Consider the following 21,216-nt stretch of genomic DNA (forward strand, 5'->3'; position numbering starts at 1 on the left):
TACTTGCCTTCTTGAAGAACAACACTTGTTCAGTGTAATGGTGTGGGTACTCATCTGATGCACCGTTGCTGGAGAGATTTCCCTAGCAGGACCCAAAGGGGCAGACAGACATGCACTCTGACTTTTTGCATGGTCCAGGATGAGGATATAATGGGTGGAGCTGCCCTGTAACATCCTTCAGTTCCTTTGAACTAGACTCTAGATCAGTGATTCTGATGTTTTGGGGAAGGAGGTTGGGCCATATAATTAACATATACTACACATCTTGAAGAACAGCAGTTACAAAAGAAAAGTAACCGTGTTTTCTTCTTCTAGTGATTGCATATATCCATTACATTGAAGGTGACTCCCAAGTGTTTTTTGATGGAAGTGGAGCTAGGACTGTAGGACATCTTTCCCCATCAATCACATCTTCCCTTGATGCAGAAGTAATTGCACAGTGTCTAGCAATGTGTGAACAAAGGACCATATCAATGCTCTGCAGATGTTCACAATGGGAGTGTTTCCCCAGTGGAGGCCGATTGTGCCCTAATTGAATGTGTTGAAAGCTTCTCATGGAGCATAAGAAAACAATGCAGCTGATAATCCATTTGGAGAATTGTTGTGTTGTGACAGGATGACTTCTCATTCATTCTGCATAGGATACAAAAAGCTGGAAAGAAGCCTGAAAGTATGGAAGTTGAAAGTACATTTAAAGTATGGAGTTTTTGTTCATCTTTGTGAACATGTGGTTTTGGGGGAAAAAGGGCTGGTAAGTATATTGACTGACTGAGGTGAAAATCTGAGGCACTACTTTGGGAAGAAACTTAGGGTGTGGCCTGACCTGCACCTTGTCCTTGTAGAATATGGTTTATGGAGGATCTCTTACCAGGGCATGTAACTCCACCATTCTCCTCGCAGAGGTGATGGCTACTAAGAAGGTTACCTTCACTGAGAAGCATACCAATAAGCAGGATGCTAAGGACTCAAATAGAGGTCAAATAAGAGCTGACAGCACTAAATTCAAGTCCCAAGGTGGAGTTTGATCCCTGATAGGTGGGGAACAGCCTGGCTAGACCTTCTAGGAAACTGTTTGTCACAGTATTAGAAAAAAACAGTCCTTCCGGTAATATGAGGATGAAATGCTGAAATGGCAGCCAGATGCACCTTAATGGAGCTGACTGCCAGACCTGACTCTTTAAGATGTAAAAGAGAGTTCAAAATCTTTTGAATTGTAGATGGCGTAGGAGACATACTGTGGCTAGCATCTCAGATGGAAAAATATTTCCATTTACTAAGGCACGGGTTTACAATTTTTTTTTGCTGTGCCCCCCACTTCAGAGATTCACATCCCATGCGTGCCTCCTTCTTTCTAAGAAACAGCTGGATATGCATACAGCAAGGCCTTGTCCCAAAGTAACAGGAAACTGTCTGAGATGTACCTGAGACTGTTACCTGTTCTTGAACAGAATTGAGGACATTTCCAGTTCTGGTGAGTTGTGAACAAATCCACTGTAGGAACTCCCCCTACTTGAAACACTGATCTTTGAATGGTTGTGTTGAGAGACCATTTGTGATCCAGGTTGAACAACCTACTCAGGTGGTCTGCTAAGACATTCTGAACTCCTGGGGGGTGCAAAACCATGAGAGTTAACAAGTTCTGTATGCAGAAATTCAGCAACCTCATTGCCTCATGGCACAGGCTGTCTGACCTGGCATCCCTCTTCTTGTTTACATAAAACACTGCTGTGCTGTTGTCGGTGAGCAACTGGATAGCCCTTCTCTGAATGTATGGCAGGAACTGCTGACACTCTATGGATATTGTAAGCAAACTCAAGGAAATTTAGGTTTAATTTGGCCTTGTGAGTGGACCTAAAGCCATGAGCCTGCACGTTGTCCAAATGCCATCTCCACCCCATGGTGGAAGTGTCCATTACCAAGGTAATACAGGGGAGAACCAGTGATAACTGGACTTCCCTGCACATGTGTGCAAGGGATATATAGAACAGATATGTCTGAAATGATTAACAACTACAGATTCCTTCCGGCCCTAATGAAAATTAATAAAGCTATCCACCTCTGTTTATTCCAGAATAGGATCTTCCTAGGAAGTAAAGATAATGAAGCAAATGGTTCACATCATTCAAGACACTTTGTCTAAGGACCCACATATCAGCCTATATCAGAAATTCCTCTCCCCAAGAAGAGAAACCATGGCTAAATCAGAGTATTGTTAATTATGTAGGCATCAATCTCTCATAATTTGCAACCGCTTTCTCCCTCTCAATCTAGTTAAAAAAAACTTCAAGTTACCAAGAAGGGTGACACACTGCTTTCCTGAGCAAACTGGCACATTGCGAGTGAATAAACAGATGGGTGGGAAAACTTTAAGTTAAGCAAGCTAGAAATGTGGTTGCAAGATTGAACATAAAATTGGGCAAACTACCTGTTACCCCAAGAAATCGAAGCCACATGTTTCACCCCAATGTATAAACTGCACATTGCTTTCCTTGCATAGCAAATAAAACCATGGATAATCTGTCTCTCACCCCAAATTAGAAGCTGCACATTTGCTTCCTTGTGAGTTAGCACTACATCCTTCCATATGTGAATAATGTCTTGTTCTGTTATAAGTCCTAAATAATGTGAAAGGTTTATGTACAATCAAAAATATATGGAGTATGTCCTCCCAATTTAGAAGATTATAAGGATTTTGTTGGTTTGCATTGTAACTAATTATTGCACTTTAGATATAATAGGAATTTTCAGGCAGAAGGAAGAAGGTATGTTAAAAGATATAAACTAAGGTATAACTTTGAAATATTAAAAGAATTTGCTTAAAAGTGGGGAATCCCAATTAATAATGGGGGCTAATAATGAAATGAAATCCTTGAAATGAATTAAACTTAAAAAGCCTCCGTTAAGAATTAAATACATTTGTTATATACCAAAAAGCCATCTACTGGATACCAATGGAAGCAGCGGTGAAAATAAGAGAAATGAAATCTAATGACCCACCTGACAAGTGTCCAGTAGGAATCAGACGATGGACCCCTCTAATGAGCCTGAAACTAGGTTATATAAAACTGAGGTCACCATGTGCTCAAGAGAGTTGACTGGACCCAAAAGAAGCTGCAGCATCCTACGTGCAACCAATGCCTGGACCAGCTGTGTGGAAAGGCCATTCTCCCATCCCAGAGTTAACAGGATAAGAAGTGTTGAGATTTCATTTCAATGATTTTATTTCCCCTTTTATTCTTTATCATAAATAACTGAAAGTTATCTTTCTGAGTCTACACTCTCTAGTGAGACCTCAAATAACCATATTTTAGATTTAACTCCTTTATAAGTCCAAGCAAACTGACCTAGGAGAGACTGAAAATGAGAACTTTGCACAATTGTTTTTTAATATTCTAAACTTGCGTCTTTTGGACTAATCCAGTCAAAGAGTAGTAACCACACACTTAAAGGGGCCTTAAAGACCAGCACATCCTTGGAAGTGTGATAAATGCGTTAGGAATTGAGAATTTATTATCATAAGTAAATGTAATAAGAAATCTTGGTAATATGCATTGTTCTTTGATATAACTGCTGAGCCTCAACTTTAGTCTGTGAATATAGAATGCAAGACTGTAATGTGTATGTAGTACATACCTAGAACACTGGTTGTGTTTGCATGTAAGTGATGAGTTGTTCATTGTTCTGGGTGGATTAATAAATTGTTGGTTGGCTAAGAATAAGCAAATGTCCTTATCTGAAAAATACTGTTCAAGTTAAAAGTTGACCCGAAAAGAAGCTTGCATTAAAACTAGTAAGCTAACATTCCCTGGACTCAAGAAAAAAGGGTTATTCTATTAACACTTATCCAGTTGGAAAACCTAATTCGTTCCTTTTCATACTTCCATGTTGTCTTGGTTCATCCACCAATTTAGAGATGACTGTATCCTGGCTGGTATCCATACTATCTTGTCTAAGTGTTGTAGCTGAAGATAGTAGACTGACTTGAGCCATTACTGCATACCGCCGAGATGCAGTCTGGCATAAGGGATCATATATGTACAAGCAGTTATGTTTCCCAGGAGCCTAAGGCAGTTCTGCATTGTGGTTCCTGGCTGATCTTTGAACAACAAACAAGGGTCTTATTACAACTGGAAACCTGGGCTGTGGCAGATAAGCCCTGGCTGATGTCAAGTCCAATGAACCCTATTCTTTGTATTGATGACAGGATTTATTTTTCTCTGTTTATATATTTTCAGGCCTAAGTGGATGAACAGATAGAGAATCCAATGGAAACTGCTCTCCACCTGCTGACAAGAGTAGTCTCATTCCAACTATTCATTCATATATACGTGCTTGTCCCAATGGCAGAAACTGGCTGATACCACCATCATGCGCTTGGTGAACAATCTTGGCATGAATGAAACATCAAAGGGTAGTATGGTGAACTAGAAATGATCTCCTCCTACCAGTACCAGAGGCCAGCTGTGTCTGGACCAGGTACTCCAATCTCTCAATTTCCTGCTCTTGTCAGAACATTTTCAGTGAGAGTGAGAATGAATTCCGCAGGATGCCCTGGATTCCCTGAAATGGGAAACACAGGAACCACTTAGGAGTCTGATGAGGAGTAAGAGTGGTGGTGCAATACTGGAAGGAGACATCATAGATTGGGACTGGGACTTGCATCAAGACTGCAGTAACAGAGCAGCATTGGAGGCTTCCTAGCTACCAGTACCATGTGCTGAGGTGGAGTGGGTACCAGTGGTCTAGGTGCTGTTTATGAAGAAGCTGAGGAAAATGATACCAGACCTGGGCTCATGAAAGATACCAGTGTCGATGCTGAAGCCTGCACCGTGTGTGACAGCACCAGTAGACAGCCCTCTCTATGAATGAATGGCAAAGGTACTAGCAGGCCATTCATAGCTGTGTAGGTCTCTGTTGTTGTCCATAGCAACGGAGCCCTCTGCCCTGCAATAAGCAGGGGTGATGGATCCACTGTTGCCACCAATCAAGTATGTGATCTCGTCGGTCCTGGAATGGGTACCAGAATCAATGTGTCAGTCTTCTGAGACCCACTCTGAGGCAGTACCAGGGAGTGGTGAGCCGTTGGGCATGGTCTATCTTTGGTATTGGAGTGGCTTATTTCTGTGGTAGAGGATTTTAAAGAAGTCAAAGACATCCTCTTTTTTGGTTCTGAAGGCCACGGGTGCTCACGGTGCTCAGGGAAAAGAGCAGTTTCCATGAGGATGTATCTTCTCTCTTCTTCTTCATTGCAGTTTTGAAGCCATGGCAACTCAGACACCACTTTAAACAGAGAGAGTGAGGACCAGTAATGACACTTTATGACACCTGGAACAGGGCTTAAAGCCAGGGGACCTTGGCAGATACTTACCCTGGTACTTGGTGAAGCCTGAAGACACCTGCTTATTCAACAATAATGAAATACATTTAAAAAAAATCAATAAATAAGGGTACAAAGTACCAAACAAGTACCACTAACTAAGAACTAGGTAACTATATACAAATGTAGTTCACAGATAAACCAGGGATGGAAAGCACACTTCAATCATCAACAGTAAGAAGGAAATGAAGGATGGGGGGGGTGGCTTCTCCCTGTATACCCTTGGCGCATGAGGGAAGCCAAGGTGCAAGCATGGCTCCCTCTATGGGTATTGCTATGGAAAACTCTCCAGCACCAGTGCATGAGATGTATACACACACCTGCAGTATAATCAAAATATGCAAACACTCGAAGAAGTAGTCATCTCTTTGGAAAGTTGAAAGAACACAATTTTTTGGATTTCAGAGTGACTCAACAAACAACTGCCTGGATTTTAATACAAATCAAAAACTCAATCAATCAGAATAGTCATTTTAAGAAACTAAAAATCACTATATACATTAGGTTACTGCATTATTCTACTATAACAGTTCTAGGATTATCTTTCTCTCAACTGAATACTTTAAATAGTAATAAGAGTATTAAAATGAAACTTAGAGACTGTTACTGTGATTATACCTGTTTCAATGAAGTGTAGTTGGATCCATCAGTGCTAATTTTTCTTATTTCATGATGGTCAGCCAGAATTAAGAAAGGCTCCTCATCTAAACCACAGAAGAAAGAATATATTACATTAGGGTTTTTTTTAAATTAATGTTATGGATAATCAGGAATATAAAGCTGAAATATAGATGGTTTGAAAAATAAAATGTTACAATGCTACAGTGTTATGGATGAAAGAAATAGTTAAAACCTTCAATTGTTTCAAGTAAGATCAATGATGCAACATAAAAATGAACAAAACATTCAATTAATATCATTTAATGTAATTTAAAATTTCCTTTGTAATACAGGAGCCATATTAAAACTCATGGTAATTTGAAGTCCAATGTATGTAAAGGATATTTTTATGTTATTTATCCTGAGTTTTAAATCAATCAAGCAATAAACAACAATGCAAGGTGGAAAGAGAAAAAAGGTTACTTACCTTACAGTAACTGTTGTTCTTCAAGATGTATTATGCATATATGCATTCCACTGTAGGTATGTGTGCGTCCAGTGCATTCAAGTTGGAGACTTTTACCAGCAATACTATTAGGAGGCGCATGCACCCCTGCTCTCCTTGTGCTCTTAGGTGAGGGCAATAAAAGGGGCATGTGTGCCCTTTCCCTCTCCATTCTTTTGCACCACTATAAGTGAATCCAAAGTAGCACAGAAGGTGGGAGAGTCATGGAATGTACATGTAAACAACACATTTTGAAGAACAACAGTTACTGTAAGGTAAGTAACTGTTTTTTCTCCTTTGAGTGATTGCACACATTTACATTCTAGCATAGGTGACTTAACAGCAGTTCCTTTACAGGTGGAGCAATTTTGAATACTCTTAACCGAAACTAAAGTACCAACTTTCCAAAGTTGGCATCATCAAAAGTGGCTTGAGTGATGGCAGAATGATTAGAAAAAGTATGCAGAGAAGACCATTTCCCACAGGGCATATATCAGCTATTGGAACATTGCCCGAGAAAGCTGAAGTAGTGTACTGCGCTCTGGTGTAGCGAACCGCTATTCTTGACCAAGGATAGCTCACTTCAGTGAGCTGCTGGCAGAGTTTGATAGATTCAGAAATCTAGTGTGATATTTGATGAGATGACTCTGGTTCTTTGACCCTTTGACCCTTAGTTCTTTCAGGTAGGCTACAAAGAGTCTGGGGAGGAAGATCTGAAAGATCTAGTGAGGTCCAAATAAAACACCAGTACTCCATGAACATCCAACATATGGAATGCTTGCTCCTCCTTATGCAAATGGGGTTTCAGCAAAAACACCGGAAGGTTAATGGTTTTGTTTAGATAAAAGGTTGATACTACCTTAGGCACAAATTTAGGATGTGGTCTAAGGGATACCTTGTCCTCATGAAATACTGTAAAAGGAAGGTCAGCCAGGAGAGCCTGAAGTTCTGAAACGCTCCTCACTTAAGAAAGTGCTACCAAAAATACCAATTACACAGATGATAAAGATAAAGAAGCTGTCTCCATAGTCTCAAAAGGGGAACCCATGAGTATCGAGAGAACTACATTTAAATCCCATAGAGGTACCAGAGCAGACACAGGAGGGTAAGTATTGGTTAGGCCCTTTCAAAATCGAGAAACAAGATGGAAAACCTCTCTATCGGCGGACATAGTGCTGAAATAAAAGCCAGGTGAACTCTCACAGAACTATTTGAGGCCTGATGATTTCAGGTGCAGGAGATAGTCCAGCACATGCATAACCTCAATATGATGGGGCAATAAACTGTGGGACTGTACCCAAACAGAAAATCTTTTCCATTTTGATGCATACCTGGCTCTAATGGATTCTTTTCCGTTGCTCACCAAGAAGGCCTAGACCTCTTGGGAGCACAATTTTTCATGAGTGCTCAGCCAGAGATCATTCACACAATAGGGTGGAGAGATTTGAAGTTCAGATGCAGAGATCTGTCCTGGTTTTGTGACAGAAGTTCTATAACAAGTTGTAGAGTTAGCAGTGAATGGATGGACAGCTGATGTATATCCATGAACCAATATTGTCTTGGCTATGCTGGTGCAATGAGGCTTAATGACGCTTAGTCCTGTTTTAGCTTCCTGAGCTCCACTGGAATGAGAGGAACTGGAGGGAACACATATAGGAGGTGACTAGACCAGGGAAGAAGAAAAGCATCTGTGATAGAATCTGCAGTGCTGCTAGCCTTGGAGAAAAATCCCATGCACTTGTTGAGGTTGGTCACAAACAAGTCTATTACTGGGTACCCTAGCAGTGGAAAACATGGAGGAGAATGTCTTTCTGATTGAACATTCAAGATGGTCTGTGAAAACCCCCTTGTGCAATCTGTTATTGCGTTTCTCACTCCTGAAAGGTGAAAAGCCTTCAGGGAAACATTACAGACTCCAAAGGAGGATAGTTTCCCAGCACAGCTGAGACAATCTTGCATCTCCTTGATGTTCAGGTAAAACATACCTGTGGTGTTGTCTGTGAGAGCTTGCACCACCTGTTTTCTGAGGGAGGGCATAAATACTACCAGGCCAGATGAATAGTTTTAAGTTCCAACATGTTTATATGCAGGGGAAACCTTCTGGATATAAAAATGAGACTCCTTTGCACATATTCCTTGGGTCCAATCACCAACTCGGAGAGTGAAGCACTCAAGTAGATACACAAATCTGCACATCCAGATGGCGCCTAGAAGGAAGAAATACTGAATGAAATCAGCCTTGCAGACAGTGAAGGTGAAGTCTGGCATGTAGAGTTACATACATCCACAAGGCCATGTGGCACAGGAGATGAAGGCAGGTATGCACTGTTGTCATTGACCTGGACCTGAGGTCATTGGAAAGGGCGGCTACAGATAGGTACCTGTTCTTTGAGAGATAAGCCCTGGTTGTTCTGTCATCGAGGTTTGCTCCTATAAAAATTATGCATTGAGGGGGTTGTAACTGAGATTTCTCCAAATTAATTTCAGGCCTAGATGAGATCACTAGGACATTTTTAAACCTGCTGCCTATTAATTTCATTTGATGACCCCTAGTTTTGTGTTATGAGCAGGAGTAACAGCTCATAGGTCCAACAGCTTTGGACCTGGTCACTTGAGGGAGTAATCCTATCTCCTAGAGCTAGAAGGGACCTTGAAAGGTCATCGAGTCCAGCCCCGTGCCTTCACTAGCAGGACCAAGTACTGATTTTGCCTCAGATCCCTAAGTGGCCCCCTCCAGGATTGAACTCACAATGCTGGGTTTAGCAGGCCAATGCTCAAACCACTGAGCTATCCCTCCCCTACTTACTCCAGCTAATTGTTCAGGTAAGGAAATAGTTGAATGCCCAAATGATGGAGGTGGGCTGTTACCATTGAGTGAAGACCCTAGGGGCTGTTGACAAATTTAAAGGGAGCACTGTGTACTAGTAGTGGTTGGTGCCTACCACAAAACAAAGGTACTTCCTGTGGGAGGGATGTATCACCACATAGAAGTACACATTTTGTAAATTGAGGGAAACATACCAATCTCCTATTTCCAGGGAAGGGATAATAGAAGAGAGGTTAACCATCCCAAACTTGATCTTTCTGATGACATAGTTTAGCTTTCTAAGGTCTACAATGGGACAGAGGCCCCCAGTTTCCTTTAGGACCAGGAAGTGCAAGGGAAAAAAGCCTTTTCCTCTGTGTTGGTAAGGAACTTCCTCTATCTCTCCCAATTAAGTGAAAAAAGTAAATAAGGAAGTGTTATTTCTGCTCATAACACAAAACTAGGGGTCATCAAATGAAATTAATAGGCAGCAGGTTTAAAAAAAACAAAAGGAAGTGTTTTTTCACACAATGCACAGTCAAACTGTGGAACTCCTTGCCACAGGATGTTGTGAAGGTCAAGACTATAACAGCGTTCAAAAAAGAACTAGATAAATTCATGGAGGATAGGTCCATCAATGGCTATTATCCAGGATGGACAGGGATGGTGTCCCTAGCCTCTGTTTGCCAAAAGCTGGGAACGGGCGACAGGGGATGGATCACTTGATGATTACCTATTCTGTTCATTCCCTCTGAGGCACCTGGCATTGGCCACTATCAAAAAACAAGATACTGGGCTAGATGGACCTTTGGTCTGACCCAGTATGGCCGTTCTAATGTTCTTACGTAATTCTAGAAGAGACCATAGTTCTTGAAGTTACACAGTCTCATGAGAGGGGTCTGTTAAAAGGAAGGGGAAAGGGGGGATGGGAAAAGAAAGGGAAATTAATTGGATAACATATTCCTCTTTTACTGTGCTAAGTACCCACTTGTCTGATGTGATGTGTTCCCAAGCACGGTAAAAAAGGGATAAGCATAACTCAAAGGAAGGAGATAGCATTGGCACATTGTCCATTACCAAAAAGTCAAAATGACTGCTTTGACGTCGTAGACATCTGGTGAGAAGGTGAAGATGGCTAGCAACATTTAGGAGGTCTTGACCTCTTCTTGGGAGGGATATTGTGGACTCTGTTGGAAAGAGGGTGTATAAAAATACTGTGACCTAACTAGGTTCCTTTTTGTAGCTGGAGTGTAAACTCTTAAAGAGGAAGAGGTGCATGGTATCACCTGTTTTTGTAGAAAATTGTTGACACTCTTCAGATGGTAAGTCCTCTCTTGTGATGTGCATGCTCCTTTGGGATGCCTGAAGCCTGCAGCCAGGAAGTATTTCATATAGAGACTGCACTGGCCATGGAGCATGAGGCAGTAGCAGCGGATCTGTTGCTACCTGAAGGGATGTTCACACTATAAGATGTCCCTCAGACACTAATGCTAAAAACTGGTCACAAAATTCCTCTGACAGTTTATCAGAGAACTTGGAAATAGCAGAGAAATTAATAAAGTTATACTTAGTTAAAAAAGCCTGGTCATTGGCAACTGGCTTTTGTAGTGTAGCAGTGGAATAGACTTTACAGCTGTATAAATCTAGCTTCTTAAGCTTCATATCTTTTGGAGTGGACTTAGGATGGTTTTGGCAAGGCTGCTCATTACCACGTCCTACTACCAGAGAATCAGGAACTGGATGAGTAAAGAAATGCTCAAACCCTTGCTGAGGAGCCTGGAATAGAGGCTAGAGTCTGTCAAAGAGTCGTTGCAGGCTCTAACCAGGCCTCATTAATGGGAAAGCCAAATTTTCCTAGAGTAGAAGTCTACAAAATATCCAGGAGAGTGTTCAGATTTTCCTGCACAATCTCCGCCTGCACTCCCAGAGAAGTAACCATCCTTCTCATGAGATCCCGGAAGACTTTAAAATCTTCCGGGACGGAGTGAGTGGGAGAGAAGTTGATTCCAGGGTAACGGCTTCATCTGGTGAGGAAGAAGGAATGTGCGAAGGGGCAATAAAGGCTTTTTAGTAATTCACTCTCCTCCATGTCAGGTTCCATGACAGCGGGTTGAGGAATAGGCGCAGGATACTGAAAAGATGTCTCATGCACTGAAAATGAGGGGAGACATTCTCCCAGGAAGTGAATGAGATGGGGGTCTAAAATCCCTTGGTGCAGCCCAAGACCAATATGGCCATGGAGGATATTGCATGGTCATATCCCATCAGTGGTGGGGGACCCCAAGCTGCAACTTTCCTGCATGAGAACCAGTCTTGATCCTTAGACCTGATAATAGAAGATCTATAGGGAGAGCTGAAGAATCTTGGAGGACAGACAGGTCCTTCCCCTTCTGAGCCCATAGAAGATACATAAGCCTCTTCATGGTAGTGGGTAGCTGTTCCCATAGGTGTTCTTATGGCTGATGTGTGGGATACATACCAGGGTCAATAAAAGATGCAGGTTGGAGTGGCTGAAAAGCTGATGACGAGGTTGGTACCGGCGGTGCTGGAATAGACACTGTGTGTGTTGTCAGTGCATCAGTGGAGCTGAATGGATTGTCAGTGCTGGTTGCATCATTGGTGCCAGGCATGTCGATGCCAAGTGAGATATCGGTGCTGGGTGCACTGGCAGAGGGCATTGTGTAGTCACTATCAGTTAGGTAAATATCAGAGCCAGCTGCAGTAGAGAGAGTCAGGCAGGGAAAAACAAAGAAGTTCCCTTGCTGCTAGGAAGGCCTGAAGAGTAGAAGGCACCTCAGTTGAATGTATTAGTTCTGACAGTGCCAACAATATTGGAGGGTCCAGAGACCAATGGGAAGGCCCTGGAACAAGTGAAGACACTGGCCTCAGCGGCCCACATGGAGCCGGAGTCAACAGTACTACCTCTGATGGAACAAGTGAGCACTTCGATTTGTGAGGTTTCAAACCAGTACCAGAGGATTTACCAGATGAGAGTTTGGGAGAAGACCGAGACTTAGAGGTCTTGTCAGGGTCTGAATGTTTAGATCTCTTCAACCTAGATAGAGAAGAGGAAGCATGACATTCACTCCCAGTTTTATGTTTGGAGTCAGAAAAATCTAGAGGAGTACACTGACTTGACCCAGAGTCCCCGGGGTCATGATTGGGACTCGGCTCTGATGCAGGTTATGTCACCTCCTTCAAGAGATGATCGTTAAGGTAACAGTCTCTCTAATTCTTAGTGTGGATAGGAAAGGAGGTACAAATAAGACATTTGTCCCTCCCATTTCCCTCACCCAAACAAATCAGACAACTCTTGTGCCTAGCCATAAAACCTGAGAATCTTTTCATAATAAATTCTCCAGGTACTAATAAAAGTATAGCTAAAATAACCACACTGTACTATACTATCTATAAAAGTTGTATACAGGTAAGTTTTCAAAAGTTGCCTGACCAAAGCTAAAGCCACGGGGAGTTCCAACCCTTGCCATGGTAGATATAAGGAACCAACAGGGAGCTGACAGACATACTCATTTTATGCCTTCTCCTGAGAGCACAAAGCGAGAGAGGGCACATTCGTCTCCTAGTGATACTGCTGTGCACTTGGCGCACAAACATATACAGTGGAATCTATATGTGCACAATTACTCGAAGGAGCGCAAGCAATGTTCAAATTCTGTGAATGAGTTTTTACTATAGTTTTTATACTATAGGTAAGACTAATATCATTAACTGTGTTACAAACTGATAATATATATTTGTTAAGGTTCAGTATATACTTGTAACGCTGTTTTATCACTATGGAGTATATCATATGCTGCTGTTGCAAACAAAAGGCAATTTGATACTGGCATATCATTTGAAGTTTACAGAGATTTTCATAGTGTGAGTAAATCTAAAAAAAAAAAAAAAATCCCATGTCTCTGAAAAAACTAAATTAATTGCTACTAGACTTCAATCAGTTTTGTTTTGTTTTTCCCCAGGTTTCTTCATTTTCTCCTGGTTTCCCACTATTTTATCAAATAATTTCAAACACATTTGACGTGAACTGCAATAAAATCTCACTTTCTGTCTTTATTACTGCTATATTATCAATGAAAGTGTTTGAAGATAAACCGGAGGATAAATACAGAATAATTATAAGAATGACAAATATAATTTAACACTTGATATTAACTGTTTATACACTGTGCTAAAATGATGTGCTGTACAGTGTACACCCATTTCAGCTATTTTAGCTAATACTTCATACATTCTGCATTAATTTCAAACTTAACATAGGACATTTTCCAGTTCTTTGATGGTCTGAGATGTCTCCTTCAGGACTGGCTAATTTAGTGTGTCGTGGAAACAGGCTGCTATGGTGGGCTAAAGAGGCCAGGTTAGGATTTCTGGGTGGACTCAATAGCATCTGGAAAAGCCTCTCACAGGCTGGGAATGACTGTTACCACAGCCAACCTTGCTGCAACATGAACAGCTGCCAATTTAAGTTTGAGAACTTTGTCATTAACACTTTGAAATCTTTACATATTTCAGCTCCAGAATGAATCTCGGATCCTATCCCCTCCTATTCTAGGCTCCACTCCTTCCTCTCATCTGACTGCTCTGTGTCCTGTAAATGTGCATGTGCTCTATAAGGTAAGGGATAGGAGACAAGAAAATCAGATCCCGTCTCTCAACTCTGCTTCTTCAGCTTCCTCTCCCGTTATTCATGGAAGCTGCAGGGACAAGAGTCTCACAGATACAGGGAGTCAGGACTTCCTGTCACTGAGGCAGAAAGTGGCCTACTGTTGGAAAACCAGGCCTGCAGGGAGTGCAGGCAGGTCAAGAACAGGAGCATCTCTGCCTGCGAGGGAGATGAGGATTTCCAACACTTTCGGAGGAGTCCAGCAGAGGAAACCAGGCCTGCAGGGAGTGCAGGCAGGTCAAGAACAGGAGCATCTCTGCCTGCGAGGGAGATGAGGATTTCCAACACTTTCGGAGGAGTCCAGCAGAGGAAACCAGGCCTGCAGGGAGTGCAGGCAGGTCAAGAACAGGAGCATCTCTGCCTGCGAGGGAGATGAGGATTTCCAACACTTTCGGAGGAGTCCAGCAGAGGAGGAATGGAGTGTGTTCTGTTTGTGCATGGGAGATGGCTTGTAACTGGTAGAGTCCCACACTTCCAATTCTCCCTCCTTGACCTCCTGTTCCTCAGATAACTGACACCATGTAATCCTGACGGTTGAAATAAGTCAGGAAGGAACACATATAGGACATGGAGAGAGATAATTAAGCTAAGTTCTTATATATATATATATATTTACTACGCATACCATTTCAAATAGTCCATTTTGCACTATGGCAGGAGATAATGTGATAGTACTGGTTTCTTTACAATAAGAACTGTGAACTGGACATTTTTAATGCAAAGATCAGAAACACCATATAATTTTCTTTTAGCCTCTTTTTTCCCATGATTAACTTTTTATGCAGGCTTAATGCACTGGGTGATTGTATGCTAAAGTGTCAGCAAGCTATTCTAAAAATGAAAATAAATAAAATAAAAAAATAATGCATCAGCAGCAGGCTTTTTAATATTGCACATTACATTTTTTACTATTACCATGTGACTGAGCAGCAGGCAATATAAAGTGATTTTTTTTCTGCTTCTGAAATTTCCCAGTGCCTAGTGCACACTTAATAATTCACAGTATCATAATGCACTGTAATTATCCACATAGAATCCTGTGTGTGGAATACACAATAAAAGCAGAAATTATTCTCACATCCAGACATCTTGCACTGAATTCAGATTTCTGTTTCTGACTGAAAAGGACACTCTAAACCATCTTTCTAGTCATTACAAAGGCTGAAACACCACAGATTTCAGAGTTAAAGCTTTTCACAAATAATTTTGGATATATTTGTGCATAAATAAAATGTGATACCTGAAAGAGATTTACAGCCATTGAGGTTATCAGGTTGTGTTTCATACCCATCTGCACATAGGCATTTGTAAGTTCCATATGTATTGATGCATTGCTGGCTACAGGGAAAGCCAGATGAACATTCATCAATGTCTACACATGTTTTGCCATCATCCTTGAGCCGGAATCCAGGCCAGCATTTGCACTGGGAAAGAAAAACAAGAACTCATTTTTTATTATTGTTGGTGTCTTTCTGTTTGGCATAAACTTACTAAGAATGGCTTAAAAAATAGAATTCAAAGACAGAGTAGTCTGGTACCACCAATCTTTCAAAATGACAACTTTAAAATAATCTTTTTTAACCAACTGTTTTAACTTCAGGTAACTTTCTATGTAACAGGAATTTATCAAATGGCACATTAGAGATGTTTGTTGGAGAACTGTCCTACTGAAGTGAAACTAGCAGAATTTGCTTTTTCTACAGTTTAACAAAATGTTAGGCCTTCCTCCCTTTCTACTCAACTATGACCATATGACAAAATTAACATTTGGAATGAACAAGAACACTAGAGTGTAAAGGTCTAAAGAAAATACAGTTACTTACCCTAGTACTGTGGTTATTAAAGATGTCCTTGTGATTGGATTCTTTTGGTCAGCAATGTCCGTTTGGGCTGAGACTGTACCATAGGAGCCTTTGTGTTCCCCATTTCCTCACTGCCCAAAAAGATCAAGGACGAACTGCATCCAACTGTCCTCCAATTCCTTCACCAACACAACATCAGGATTCCGTAGCAGCAGGGAAGGAGGGTGGGTCATGGAATGCATGTGAATACCACATCTCAAAGAAACAGTTACCGTAGGGTAAGTAACTTATCTTTCTTCTTCGATTGACTGTTCCCATGCATTTCACTTCTGGTGACTTGTAAGCAGTGACCCCATAGACAGGAGGCTCATGCTCAGTGTCTATTTAAATAGTGATTGCAGGTCAGCTATGTCAAAGCAAGCTTCTGATCTTGATGTCTTGCATAGGAAATAGCGTTTTGTGAAAATATAGACTAATCCCCATGTAACTAACCTTCAAATATCAGAAACTGGTCAGCTTCCTACGGAAGGTGCAGAAGCTGCCTGTGATGTGGAATAGAACCTGCATGGAAGGATCTAATCTAGCTCACTCACAGCACGATACGATGTAATTAGATATCCATTTAGAGAGTTTCTGGGTTGATATTGTCAGACCTTTAATCCTATCTGCAGATTCAACAAATAGTCTAGGGAAGCTCTTGCATGGTTTTGTCCTATCCAGGTAAAGTGAAAGAGCCCTAACTATATTGAGTGTGGGGGGCTTGGCTTCCCCCTGCTTGAAGTATGGCTTAGGAAAGAAAACTGGCAGATGAATCATATGATTCAAATGAAAGTCAAATGATCTTTGGTAAAAACTTCAGTTGAGGCTTAAGGGTCACCTTATACATACCGAACACTGTGTTAGGCATACCAGCCATAAATATCATATTGTTGAAGGCAGGACCCATTAACCCAGATAAGACTATATTTAGATTCCAGGAAGGAAGGGGGTCAAAGAATGTGGGAAACACATGGATCAGGCTCTTTAGAAATCTAGCAATTATAGGGTGGGAAAAAATGATGTGACCTTGGATAGGGCAAAGGTAAGGTGTTACTGATACTAAGTTTACTCTTACAGAGTACGTTAGAGATAAAAGGGTAGTCAGGAATGAGGGTATCTGAAGGAGACAGATAGTGTTGTGTTGCCCAAATAAAGAATCTATTTTACTTGGCTGCAGAGAATCCTTCCTGTTGGTTGACATAACACATCGCTGTTGTGTTGTCAGTCAGGATCTGGCCCATTAGTCCACATAACACAGGAAGAGACACTGTGGAGGCTAGTTTTTTATACAAAGGACAATCTCTTTTACAGTTTAGAGGCCTTGGGTCTGAAGATTGTCCAGATGAGCTCCCTACCCAAGCATGGAAGCATCTGTCGCCAGTATCTTGGTGAAAAGAGGTGGAGAAAATGGTACTACTTTGCAAACCTTGAGAGGGTGTTTCCACCAATTTAACAATGAGAGTACTTCTCAAGGGACTTGCATCCTCATGTCTAATGTTTGTTGGGTAAATATACATATTTCAACCACCCTTGCATGTAGCATAAGTGAAGTCTGGCATGCTGTGTGACATATGTGCAGAAGACCACATGACCGAGAAGTCTGAGACAGACTCTTTCTGAAGATTAAGGGTGAGCATGCAGCTGGTTGATGAGATCTACTGTAGTATAGAATGTGTCCTGTGGCAGACAGGCTCTTGCTTTGTAGAACTTAGCGCTGCCCCCATGAATTCTATTTTTTGGGCTGGTAATAGTGATTTTTTCCCTTATTGATCCTGAAACCCAGGGTGGTGAAAAGTTGCAGGAACAAGAGAAAGGAGTTGTTCACCTGTTGTGGTGATCTTCCTCCAGTGAGCCAACTGTTGAGGTGAGGGATACCTGGATTCCTCACTTTCTTAGTGAGCCATAATGACAGCCAAGCATTTGGTAAACACACTAGTCCTTGGTGCTGTTGAAAGACTGAAGGACAGGATTCTGTCCTGATAGGGGGAATTTCTCACTTGGAATCTCAGGTATTTTCTGTTTCCTGGGTGAATTAGTATGTAAAAGCAAGTTTCAGAGTAGCAGCCGTGTTAGTCTGTATCCGCAAAAAGAACAGGAGTACTTGTAGCACCTTAGAGACTAACAAATTTATTTGAGCATAAGCTTTCGTGGGCTACATCCCACTTCTTCGGATACATAGAATGGAACATATATTGAGGAGATATATATACACACACATACAGAGAGCATGAATAGGTGGGAGTTGTCTTACCAACTCTGAGAGGCCAATTAAGTAAGAGAAAAAAAACTTTTGAAGTGATAATCAAGATAGCCCAGTACAGACGGGTTGATAAGAAGTGTGAGAGTACTTACATGGGGAGATAGATTCAATGTTTGTAATGGCTCAGCCATTCCCAGTCTTTAGGTTGGGGGGTTGTCTGTAAGCAAGGACAGGTCTGTCTCCCAAGATCTGTGAGAGTGAGGGATCATCTTTCAGGATAGGTTGTAGATCTTTGATGATGCGCTGGAGAGGTTTTAGTTGGGGGCTGAAGGTGACAGCTAGTGGTATTCTGTTATTTTCTTTGTTGGGTCTGTCTTGTAGGAGGTGACTTCTGGGTACTCGTCTGGCTCTGTCAATCTGTTTTTTCACTTCAGCAGGTGGGTATTGTAGTTTTAAGAATGCTTGATAGAGATCTTGTAGGTGCTTGTCTCTGTCTGAGGGATTGGAGCAAATGCGGTTGTATCTTAGAGCTTGGCTGTAGACAATGGAGCTTGTGGTGTGTCCCCCCAACCTGAAGCAAATACTCACCAGCAACCACACATCACTGAACAAAAACACTGACCCAGGAACCTATCCTTGCAACAAAGCCTGATGCCAACTCTGTCCACATATCTATTCAAGTGACATCATCATAGGACCTAATCACATCAGCCATACCATCAGGGGCTCGTTCACCTGCACATCTACCAATGTGATATATGCCATCATGTGCCAGCAATGCCCCTCTGCCATGTACATTGGCCAAACTGGACAGTCTCTACGCAAAAGAATTAATGGACACAAATCTGACATCAGGAATCATAATACTCAAAAACCAGTGGGAGAACACTTTAACCTGTCTGGTCATTCAATGACAGACCTGCGGGTGGCTATTTTACAACAGAAAAGCTTCAAAAACAGACTCCAACGAGAAACTGCTGAACTCGAATTGATATGCAAATTAGACACAATCAATTTAGGTTTTAATAAAGACTGGGAATGGCTGAGCCATTACAAACATTGAATCTATCTCCCCATGTAAGTACTCTCACACTTCTTATCAACCTGTCTATACTGGGCTATCTTGATTATCACTTCAGAAGTTTTTTTTCTCTTACTTAATTGGCCTCTTAGAGTTGGTAAGACAACTCCCACCTGTTCATGCTCTCTGTATGTGTGTGTATATATATATCTCCTCAATATATGTTCCATTCTATGCATCCGAAGAAGTGGGATGTAGCCCACGAAAGCTTATGCTCAAATAAATTTGTTAGTCTCTAAGGTGCCACAAGTACTCCTCAAAAGCAACAGAGGGTCCTGTGGCACCTTTAAGACTAACAGAAGTATTGGAGCATAAGCTTTCGTGGGTGAATGCCCACTTCATCAGACGTCTGGACCCTCTGTTGCTTTTTACAGATTCAGACTAACACGGCTACCCCTCTGATACAAGTACTCCTGTTCTTTTTATGTAAAAGCAAGCATCTTATAAATTAAGAACCATGAACCAGTCCAGGGAAGCTAAGGATGGGATTATACAGGGTAGAGTTACTATGCTGAATTTAAAACCGTGGATGAAGGTGTTGAATCGTCTCTAATCCAGGATTAGGCACCAGCCCCCGCCCACCCACACACCTTGTTTTGCAGAATTAGAAAATAATGAAAATAAAATACTTCCCTCTGAACTCCAGAGTGCAGCTGGGCAGATGATGACTATTCTATTTCACGGCAATTTTTAATATTTCAAAATTATTTTTTTGTTCCACATTGTAAAATAGTCCAAAACCTTTCAAACATTTTTGCACAAAAGGAATTTTGTCAAACTGTTCATTTTCAGATAGGAACCTGAGCATTTAAATACAGGACAGGCACATGTGTGTGGCTAGGGCACTGGACTGGGATTTGTGAGATCCGATTTGAGTCCTTGATATGCCTGATTCAGAACAGTTTTTTTCATCCCAGGCCAGTGCCCTGACCATCCGTTCGGCACACGGCTCGCCAGGGTAAGCACCCTAGCGGGCTGGGCCAGTTTATTTACCTACTGATGCGGCAGGTTCGGCCAATCATGGCCCCCACTCGCCGCGGTTCGCCGTCCCGGTCCAATGGGGGCGGCGGGAAGCGGCGCGGGCCGAGGGATGTGCTGGCCGCAGCTTCCCGCCGTCCCCATTGGCCCGGGACGGCGAACCGCAGCCAGTGGGGGCCGTGATCGGCCGAACCTGCCACATCAGCAGGTAAATAAACTGGCCCGGCCCGCTAGGGTGCTTACCCTGGCGAGCCGCGTGTCGAACGTTGCCGACCCCTGGGTTATATAATGTGAGACTCTCTCTCTCAAACTTCATCCATACATTTCTGTGACACATTTTGGCTTTGCCAAACAGCATTTTTTGATGAAAATTCAGCTATTCAAAAATGTTTTTTACCAGCTTTACTCCAGAGGCACTTTTTCTATTTCTCCAAGATTTAGAAGCGAATCCTCTTCTTGCTGTAATAGTCTCTCATAAGGAGTCCCTGAAGAGGGACAGGGAATATGTGAGAATCAGAAGGCTGTGAAATTGAAAGGAACACCCCACTAAGACCTACTGGTCTGAGATGGTGTGATTCCAGGCTCCTGAAAATAAAAAAAGGCAATTGCCAAAGAGGATGGGGGAAGGGAAACGGCTCTCAACTATAGCATCAACTGTGCTACCTAGAGTTGGACTCAGGATGAGTGGTTGTATAGAAAGTGGCAGAGGGTCTCCATTGATGAAATCTGCTTTTTTCTGGGTGATGCAGAGGGTCTTATCTAATGGAAGGGAAAAGGGAAAAGGCCTCTGCCTGGAAAGAGGTCTGGCCTGTTTTCTCCTAGGTACTGGCATATAGGTGCCCAAGAGGTAAAAAGTAGCTTGCAAATTCTTTAGCGCGTGCAAGGCTTCATTAATCTTCATATTGAACAGGTCACAGCCTTCAAACATGAGGTCCTCAATCACTGTCTGTACCTTCTTTGGTGTTTCTGCAGCCTGCAAACATGAAGCCCATGGACGTGGCCATTGATTGTGCTGCCATGTCTGATGCATCTAATGCCACCTGAATAGAAGTGCAGGCCACTTGCTGACCCCCGATAATAACAGTTTTCAATTCTTCCCTGTTGTGTTGAGTGTAGGTTTTTTTAAAACAAGTATGATATCTTA

At 42.0% G+C, this 21,216-nt stretch overlaps 1 protein-coding gene across 1 annotated transcript in view; it reads right to left on the reverse strand.

Moving 5' to 3' along the window:
- Positions 1–21,216, reverse strand: part of LRP1B (LDL receptor related protein 1B) — a 1,070,902-nt gene that overhangs the window by 224,652 nt on the left and 825,034 nt on the right. The window contains exons 56-57 of the mRNA XM_065413676.1: positions 15,213–15,396; positions 5,996–6,081 (exon numbers count right to left, since the gene is read on the reverse strand). Of these exons, the coding sequence (XP_065269748.1) occupies positions 5,996–6,081; positions 15,213–15,396 (270 nt within the window). The remainder of the gene's footprint in view (positions 1–5,995; positions 6,082–15,212; positions 15,397–21,216) is intronic.

This window comes from Emys orbicularis, chromosome 11, assembly GCF_028017835.1.
Source record: "Emys orbicularis isolate rEmyOrb1 chromosome 11, rEmyOrb1.hap1, whole genome shotgun sequence".
NCBI lineage: Eukaryota > Metazoa > Chordata > Testudines > Emydidae > Emys > Emys orbicularis.